The 9,948-nt window shown below is 32.3% G+C and overlaps 1 protein-coding gene across 3 annotated transcripts; it reads left to right on the top strand.

Annotated features, from left to right (window-relative positions):
• The first annotated feature begins 380 nt into the window (after window positions 1-380).
• Window positions 381-4,096, top strand: LOC112460432 (leukotriene A-4 hydrolase-like). 3 transcript variants are annotated; one of them, XM_025025090.1, is made up of 7 exons: window positions 381-483; window positions 565-907; window positions 975-1,043; window positions 1,304-2,053; window positions 2,201-2,455; window positions 2,553-2,845; window positions 3,355-4,096. In XM_025025090.1, the coding sequence occupies exons 2-7, from the start codon at window positions 632-634 to the stop codon at window positions 3,425-3,427; spliced, it is 1,716 nt and encodes a 571-aa protein (XP_024880858.1). In that variant the 5' UTR covers window positions 381-483; window positions 565-631; the 3' UTR covers window positions 3,428-4,096. The 3 variants fall into 3 exon arrangements, with proteins under 3 accessions (XP_024880858.1, XP_024880859.1, XP_024880861.1); XM_025025091.1 differs by having other exon boundaries at window positions 381-907; window positions 1,304-1,607; window positions 1,752-2,053; XM_025025093.1 differs by lacking the exon at window positions 381-483 and having other exon boundaries at window positions 624-710; window positions 796-1,043.
• Window positions 4,097-9,948: the final 5,852 nt, after the last annotated feature.

The raw sequence follows: 9,948 nt of genomic DNA, 5'->3' as shown, positions 1-9,948 counted from the left end.
ATTTATTTTTTCTTTAAAGAAAATACAATAAAATAAGTTGCAAAATTTATATAGATGTTTGAAATCAAAACTGCTGCACGTATATATATTTAATACTTCTATAGCAATTAATATATAGTTCTCAAAATTGGATTATTCTCTGACAATATTAACTAACTGACAATACGCTATGCATCTTTTTAAATGCCTAAAATATATTGCATTAGTATAAGAATTTGGAAATTGTTTGTATTTTACACATAACATTGGTGCGCAATTACAATAACAATTTTCGTTACAATATATAATTCATTATCATGTATTTACTTATTACGTTAATATAACATTATTTCTTACTTATATTATTTATTTTAATTTTTCTAATTATAAGAATTGGCAAGAGTGATCTATATAGATTTAGAATTGATTGTGGATTTTAATCAAAAAGTTCTCAAAGGAAAAGCAATTTTGACGATAGAAAGAAAACCTTCAACTAGTGAAATAGTGAGTAGATATAGGTAATTTTCTTATACCGAGCAAAAGATTTGACTGCATGGTTATTAATATGTAACATCAAATAATTAGATTTTAGATAACTTCGGACTTGTTGTATCACATGTCACAGACACCAATGGGATACCTTTAAATTATCATGTTGGAAATAGTTATGCTCTTGGAAGTCCATTTTGCGTACAGTTACCACAAACTGTTGATACTACATATAACTCTATGTAAATATAAGATATTTTTAGAAAAATTTAATTTATTAAAAATTATTTATGTAAGAATTGACTATCCACAATACGATACTTTCAGATGTAAAATTCAAATTGTATATAAAACAAGTCCAACCTCTCCTGCACTATATTGGCTAACACGTGAGCAAACAACCGATAGTAGACATCCCTTTCTACTGTCTAACAACAAGGTAAACCGGCTAAATAAAGATATATTTCCACATAAATATAGATTATGTAAAAGTCTGTATTTTCCAGCTAATTTACGCTCGATCATGGTTTCCTTGCCAGGACACCCCATCTGTCAAATTTGAATACTCTGCTAAGGTAAAAATTTAAACACAAGTAGTATTTGCATGCATATCGCATTTATTCATTTACCGCATTTATTCATAAAAATGATGATATTTGATTGATTAATATTGTTAAAAGAAATAAAAATGCGGAAAAATAGAATGCTTTAGTAGAAAGAAAATATTTTTATCTATATATAATATAAATGCCTATATTTTCTTTAAAATTGCTTCAATTAAACTGAAATACAATGTATATTTTTAATATTTAAATACGTATATTTTATTTTTTAGATTTTTGTACAAAAGAATTTTAGAGTTTTGATGTCCGCACTTTTGCAAAGAATATACGATGCAGGTCCGGAGCTAGACATACATGAATTTCATCAAAACAAATCTGTATCATCTTATGCGGTTATTATTGCCGTAGGCTCACTACTAGAAATAAAACTTGATGCAAGAATCAATATATTTGCCGAAAGGAATTTGATATTTTCCGAAGGAAGTTCAAGATTTGTCAAAAATATACTTAAACTTCGTCGTTCAGCCCAAAAGCTATTAAACGCTGCCGAAAGTCTATGTGGACCTTATTTGTGGGGTAGAATATTGACCAGATTTTTTGCTATTAGTTTAATTAAATTTATACATATAACAAATTTTGCCTTTGTGAACAATCAATTTCTCTCTTTTGTTTATTCTAATTATTATTTTTTTTATTATACATTTAAAATTGTATCTTTAGGTATATACGATATATGCGTGCTTCCACCAAGTATCGCCCATTTCGAAATAGAATGTCCATGTGTGACATTTATTTCGCCGACACTACTTGGCGGAGATGATTGTTATATGAGTCCTCTTGCTCGAAACATCTCACAGAGCTGGGCAGGAAATTTAGTTACGTGTTCAAATTATGAGCATTTGTGGTTAAATAAAAGTCTCAGCATTTTTACTTATAGAAAAATTGGATGCATAATGTATTTGAATTATGAAGAAATGAATGAATTTTTTCAAAGAGAAGATTTAAGAAACCTAAGTATGCAGGTAAGATATTAAATTTGATTAGGCAATAGAAATAAAGTAACAAATAATGTTACCAATTGACAACATTTTACATTTCATACACGATAAATACATAATCTTGCATTCTCACTTGTTTTATTCTTACTATTTTCTGAAATTATATTGCAGATCAAAAACTTCGAAAATAGGGGCTTGTTAAAATGCTTAATACCCAATTTGACGGGTATGTCACCTCACAAAGCCACTAAATATGTGCCTTACGAATGGGGATGTAAGCTATTGCATCATCTGGAGAGTATCTTAGGAGGATCTGCAGAATTTGAAAAATTTCTTAAATATTATTTTCGAAGCTTTGCGTACAGAAGTATCAACACTATAGATTGGATAAATTGCTTGTATCAATATTTTCCTCATAAAAAGAGGGTAATAACATACTTTTTATACCAATATTAATAATCTAGAGTTTCGACAGTATTCACACGTTTAGCATTAAAAATAAAAACTTCTATGATCTTCTCAGATATTAGATTGTGTTGAATGGTACTTATGGCTCTTTAATATCACATCACCATTTATCGTGCCGAGAGAGTCCATATTGGAAATACACTGTTTCCGTTTAGCACTAGATTGGGAACCTGAAAATAGTGATATTATAGTTAATAACAGAAATTTTCAATTAATTGCAAATGAATTTTGTGACGTTGAGAGAATAATATTCTTAATCTATCATACCTTTAAAACAAATCTAACCAAGGAAGAACTACGATCAATGACGCCTATTTTTGCTTTCAATATACGAAATGTTGAAATACGGTAAATATGCATATTTTTATTCAGTTTTATTCATAATTGCATAATGTAAAGCGCACGAATTTTGCAGGTTTTATTGGCTGCTATTATGTATTAAAGCTCGATGTGCTAGGAAAGTTGAATCAGCTTTGAATTTTGCCATTAAATTCTGTTTTCCAAATTATGCATGTCTCATATTTCAATTTTTGTACGAATGGACAGAAATGCGTCCAGTAGTGATCGAAACGTATATGAAAAATAAGGAAAAAATGTTATATGAAACCCAGAAAGAATTAGACAGAATTTTACATCTGACTTCTTAATTATTTTGTTAATATAATTAAGCTTATTTTATTCTTTAATAAGTAAGTTGTTAATAACTTATATAAAATAATTTATTCAATATAAAGAAAAGACGATTAAAAAATTATGAAATGCTTATGGAACAAATGCGGCAGATACAAATTTTTGTACCACGCATTTGTTATTGTAAGACAATTTCAATGGAATTTAAGTAGTTATTTTATTTACAGACTCAACGATAGACGACAACATCGATTCATAGTGATGCATGACGACAATTTCTGTTGGAGAATCAAAAAATAATTAATGGACTGTGCTCTGTCTGGGCCCCATGAGTAAACAGTTATGGGACATATATTAATCGTTAAGGGGGGGGGGGGTATTCATGAAGTACGAAATAGAAGATTTTACCTAATTAAAGTTTGACGAGCGTACAGACCTTATATATATCTTTCTCTTCAGGTTTCTTTTTCTCATCAGAGCTCTCTAATTGTACAAAATTATTACTTGCTACTGTTGTTACTGGCACGTGAATGTCTTTGTCAAGATATTGGCATATCTCAGATACCATAACTGTCATCACACGCGCACCACACTTAACGACATCTAAATCCGAATTTCTTTGACGTGATGACAGAGATCACGTCCAGGGACTTACAGGAAACATTTGATACTGTCCTTCATTGATTTTGAATTGGTTTGGATTTGGATATGCTATAAAATAGCGAAAAAAAACAGACGTGTGTTTTATCGGTTTCGAGGCATATAAGAGATTAAAGAAATTTTATACATTTGATAACAAGCGATTATCTCCGAAATCGTGAGGTATGTATATAAAAAAATAATTTAGACAAAAAAGTTACTTTATTAAGTGATCCTTGTAATTGTGTATTTAGATTTTTAGATTTTTTGCCAAAGTAACGTTGAAGAGTAGGGATATGTAAAAAAATATGATTATTGTGCATTCAGATTTTTTTAAATGTTACATTTTTGCAAAAATAACATTTCGACGTGTAGAGGTATGAAAAAAATGTGATTATCGTATATTTACATTTTTTTAAATGTTATATTTTTGCAAAAATAACATTAAAGAGAGCGGATATGTAAAAAAATATAATATTAAAAAAATATATGTAAATACAGATTATAGAGATAATATCGTAACCTTTAGATGTCTCAAACATTGTTTCATATAGGTAACTCATGGTATCAGAGATATTCACTCGTAATCGATAAATATATGAAATTTCTGCTAAACCTGCATCAAAGCAAAAAAAAATGCGTTCAAAGCCCGTCAAAATCGAATAGAGATAGGGTAAATAAACTGTACTAAATACATTCCATGCATATTATTATTTTAATGTCTTTCGTTCAATCTATTACCGTCTTTACCGCGGTGAGGTGTCCTGACGTAAAGAAATCAAACAAGACCAGTGGTATATACATGGCCATAATAGCAAACTTTGGATAGCTCTATCATTCAGGGAACTCATTTTACAAGTTTATAACCATGGAACTTTTTAACTCTTTTTTGATGTTTTACAATACAAACCATGTCTCAATGCTGTCCATCGATTTCCATGAGAAACTATAGGCATAGTCCTTCGTGAAAATAAAAAATAGGTATGCTTTATATTTTATATACAAAGTGCCATGTAACCAATATACATATACAGTAATATTATATAAATTATTTATCGTAAAATGTAATTCAATGTATGTGTTTGAAGTTGAAAGAAATAGAGAGAGAGAGAGAGAGAGAGAGAGAGAGAGAGAGAGAGAGAGAGAGAGAGAGAGAGAGAGAGAGAGAGAAATTGTGTCGGTGCAGCCATCTGTGGCTTTTGTATTGCGGTAGATCAGGCCGCGCGTTCTGCGTAGGCACATGTGAATGCGCCAAGAGGCGCCGACCGCGGTGCGTCCCAGGTGTGTGAAGCGGCCCGGCGCCGGCGTAGGGCAATCGCGCGCGTGCGTGAGCATGTCGAGAGGGGCGCGCAGCCCGGGGAACGAGCATTCGTCTTCCGACCGTCGTAGTAGACACTCGTCTGTACTGTTCGAGAAGTTTTATAATATTCAATTCGCAGTTACGCAAAAACGCCGTATACGAGAATTATTATTCGTGCCGATCGGAAATCATATTCGTATTGTACTCTTATTGCCGTTATAAAGTTTTGATCGGATACGCAGCCCACAAGGGAAACGACGGTCTTCGCAGACAGGGCATTTATTTGGGAACGTTTCTGCGAACTTTCCAGACACGAGGACGGCAGCCATTTTGGGAACGTTCGAGACATCCTGTTCGAGCCTACGACGAGAAGTTATTCATGAACTGAGGAGATATCTGAGCGTTGCGTGGTCTCTGAGACAATGTATAGTTACTCGCATATCTGAGGTGATGAGAGCTTCAATTCAAAGGTAACCGTTTTCTCACATTCACGAGTACGGACGTTAGACTCTCGTCTAACGTCACACGAGGGATCCGCAAGGGATCTTTATTCCTCTATCGGTTACGAATTTCAACTTGCTGAAATCACGAGAGTAAGTGAAGAAAAACATTATCTCGCTTATTGTAGAGTTGTGCACATTTAATTTCGAGTCAATATTAGAAAACTGAGCTCAGTATAAATATCATTTCATTTGTTATTTCGTTTGTTGCAACCATTTTCTTCACAATAATGAAAAAACTGTAATTCTTTCTTTTATACGATTGATTGTTAAATCCGATAGTGAAGATTCTTTGTATTTAATCACATTAACGTGCGTACATGCGTTGCACTTACTACTCAGTTAGAATATGTTACTTGCGAAATTAACTCTTACTCGTTTTCATGCGTCGTGATAATACTATCTATTATAGCGTTTTTCATTGGCAGAACTGGTGCGCACTCAGTGCGCATTAAGGCAGTTGTACACTGATTTAATCTCTAATATTTAAAGTAAAATGCAAATATTTCGACTGATAAAATACCCAGTACATATTTTACCAAATAGTGCAATAAAGAATATTGAGGATTTCATGATTTAACCCGTTTATATTAAACATACACATTACGTTGATTTGTGTACAACGGCTTTAATGTGCACTGAGTGCGCACCAGTTCTGCCAAAGAAAAACGCTATTAATCGTTTGCTTACGACTCGATAAAATATCTTACTCAAGTACTTGATATTTATCCCTGTAATTATTTTGCGAATCATTAATTATCTAAAATTGCGTTTGTTTTATGTCGAATTAATGTGTCAATCTAAGATTGAAGGCATACTACAATGGTAATTCCGTAAACTCAGTTGAATCCTCGTTGCTCGTGTCGTATTAAGTGCTTGTGTTGTATTCATTGCCTTTGTCGTTGCTCGTGTCGTATGTATAGCTCGTGTTGTAGTAATTGCTCATGATGTAATATATTACTTTGCCGTGATTTATACGCAAGTTCTGTAATACTCAGTTAATATTCGAATTACAAAGAATATTATTGACAAAGCCAATGACAATTATTCATGATTTAACTAAATGATTGATACATTATTTCCACTGTTCAAATTATATCTGAATTGACATTCTTGTTTTTAATTAATTTAAAAAGAGAACAACTAATTCTGAGCTTGACTTCGTCAAGATAAATTATATGCAAACATACTATTACAATTCCTTTCATAACGAATCTTGTCATATGATAAAGAAATACCTCAGTGAATTCAAAGTATATTCTGTCATATCTTTAAAGAAAGGACTGTTCTATACTAATCATTTTCTTTTATCTGATATTTAAACAGCTCATTTTCTTGTAATACAAACCCAATTATTTGTTGTATATATTTATTGCGCAACTATCAAACAGCGATTAACTAATTTTGTTATACGAATACTGGTAAGGTTTTGTGGCAGTTTTCCTTACCCTTACAACAAATGTTGGTATTCTTTGACTATTTCTGCCAAATATAAGTTTTTTCATTAAATAAACCAAGGCACACAATTTCTCTCTCAATACAAATTTTCAGGTTATTTGTTCCTTCCTCATCTAAATCACGAGACCAGGCCCGTACGCGGGCTTGTTCCAAACAGTATGAAACAGATATTTCAACATAAATTTTATTTTTTTATTTTTCTTACAATAAGCTACGTATTACTTCAACCAAAATATTAAATCTTGGAAAAGAAATCGAATCATGGATATATATTTGAGAAAATTATTGATGCTATAAGAAATCAATTTTTATTGTCTATCGCTTACGAGACAACTATGACATTTATGTACTTTGATATGTCAATAATGTTTAACGTTTTGCTGGATTTCAGTTACTAGTAAAATATCTGCGAAATTATTCGCTTCGCGGAGAATGTGTGTGCTAGAATTAAATAAATCATAATATTGGTAGACATACAAAGTCCCGAAAAGAAATGTGCTAAAATTTGAAAACTCATATATTGTCCCGAAAAGTCAAAAACCCAAAATTTAAGAAACGTGACAATGTGCCGAAAGGGCATAATCTCGAAATCTTAGAAACGTGACAATGTGCCAAAATATCATAGTCTCGAAATCTTAGAAATGAGACAATGTTCCGAAAAGTTATACCGTTCAATCTATATATACTTTGACGATTGCCGTTAAATTAACCGTATTAACGATAAAAAGCATGTTAGTTTCATGATCAACACTATATAAATTGACAATATTAAGTGGTACATTGGTGATTTTGACGACAGGGAACAAATAATATAAATTTATCTTATATCTTGACGAGAACATATTTATTCCATATAATTTTAGCCAAAAATGACTCAAATTTTGATATAGTTTCGAAGTCGGCGCGCAACAAAAATCCATGAAATCAGCTTAAAAAAGAAAAAAAAACATTATAAACAAGGAAAAAGGCTAAAACCATTTTGTAGTGTTTTTCTATCATTTTTCTATATATTATTTATAATTGCCGAAATATATATAATACCATAAGTGTTTACTGAAAATAAAAAGTCGCTCGGCGCACGTTTCGTTAAGCTCTTGTCGTCTTAGTAATCAAAACTGTAAAATTGCCAGTATTAATAATCATGACTAATTCCAATAGGGCAGTTTTCAAACTAACGAGTGCTTGTTAAATCATTTTTTATCGTTTGCTGTTGCCAAGATATAAGCGTTTAATGAAAATAAAAGATCACTTGACGCCCGAATCCTTAAGATTTTGCGCGTTTTCTCGTCTTCATAAACGGAAATAAATAATTGCCAATAATAAAAGTAAGCAATTCTAATAGAGCACGATTTAAAAAGTGCTTTTTGAATCATCTTTTGAATCATCTTTTACGATTGCCTAGATATAAACGTTTAATCGTTTAATGAAAATGATGAACGGCGCGCGAGGCGCGCGAATCTTTTGGCTAGCTCGCGCTTTATTGCTTTAATAAACGAAAGTACATAATATTGCAAGTAATACAATTGAGTAATACCAATAGGGCAAAGTACAAAGTACAAAGTCTTTTTTAAATCATATTTCTATCATTTACGGTTGCCGAGATATAAGCGTTTTATGAAAGTCAGAGAAATCATTTGGCGCTCGATCTTTACGGCACGCGCGCGCTTTATCATGTTAAATAAACGGAAAGACGTAATTGTTAGTAACAACATCGAGATATTCCAACAGCGCAGAGTATAAACTAAACAGTCCTTTTTGAATCATCTTTATATCTTCTGTGGTTGCCCAGATATTTGCGATAAACGATAGGGAAGACTCTCGCGCCAAGCCAACGACACATATGGCCTTGACCTACTTGAGCGGCGGGCGGCGGGACATTTTTGTCAAGAGCTGTGTACCTTGACCTAGATTCTTGATCTTTACCTAGATCACCGAGTACAGGAATCAGAAATGTCAGCGCGCGCCGCGGCGTGCACGGCAATATCAATCGTAAGTATCTTGGTGTTTTCGCTAACTGATTTTTAAAGATTTATTTTAAGTATAATTAGATTATTCTCTGACAATATTAATTAACCGACAATATATTATACATCTTTTTAAATGCACGAAATACATTGTATTTAGTATAAAAGTTTGAGGGGGGCAGTGTGGTCTAGTGGTAGAGCGCTAGACTCGTAATCTGAGGAACTAGGTTCGCGTCCACTAGAGCCATGAAGCATGGATTTTTCCGATAGCTGCGCCCCTTCGTGCAAGATAGGCTCTTGTGCGGAGAAAACTGGGCTCTATCTTTCGGAAAGAGACGTTAAGCCGTTGGTTCAAAGGGTTAAAGTGAGAGGAGAAGGATAGTATTCGTATAGTAGATTGCGAACCCTGCGGGGATATGCGATAAATTACGAATTTTACGGAATTTATAAAAGTTTGAAAATTGTTTGCATTTTACAAATAACATCATACGCAATTATAATAATGATTTTCATCACAATATATAATATATTATTATGTATTTATACTCATTACATTTATATATCATTACGTACTTTTTACTTATATTATTTATTTCTATATTTCTAATTATAAGAATTGGCAAGAGTGATCTATACCGATTTAGAATTGATTGTAGATTTTAATCAAAAAGTTCTTAAAGAAAAAGTGATTTTGATAATAAAAAGACTTTCAACTAGTGAAATAGTGAGTAGATAATTTTTTTTATACCGAGTAAAAAATTTGACTGGTTATTAATGTGTGATATCAAATAATTAGTATTGTTAATATTAGCTGACGATACAGGCAGGATGGTGATGAGAGACGGTAGGTAGGTAGATAGAGCGACAAGTATAATATAACTCGTGCCTTTATTCAAAGAGCGAACGGAACGTCAGAGTCGTTCGAGAGCGTTACAGAGAGTGCGACCGGTGAAGCGGTAT

This window comes from Temnothorax curvispinosus, unplaced genomic scaffold, assembly GCF_003070985.1.
Source record: "Temnothorax curvispinosus isolate PA1 unplaced genomic scaffold, ASM307098v1 QBEX01010539.1, whole genome shotgun sequence".
Lineage (NCBI taxonomy): Eukaryota > Metazoa > Arthropoda > Insecta > Hymenoptera > Formicidae > Temnothorax > Temnothorax curvispinosus.
The sequence above is the reverse complement of the archived record's forward strand: the minus strand, read 5'-3'. Positions and strand labels throughout refer to the sequence as shown.

What these genes read in the sequence shown, in the direction of transcription:
- LOC112460432 (XM_025025090.1), top strand. Translation starts at nt 632, where the DNA reads ATGTTGGAAATAGTTATGCTCTTGGAAGTCCATTTTGCGTACAGTTAC. An exon ending in ATTTTCCTCATAAAAAGAGG is followed by an intron (nt 2,456 to 2,552) that starts GTAATAACATAC and finishes TGATCTTCTCAG; the next exon opens with ATATTAGATTGTGTTGAATG. An exon ending in ATACGAAATGTTGAAATACG is followed by an intron (nt 2,846 to 3,354) that starts GTAAATATGCAT and finishes TTTTATTTACAG; the next exon opens with ACTCAACGATAGACGACAAC.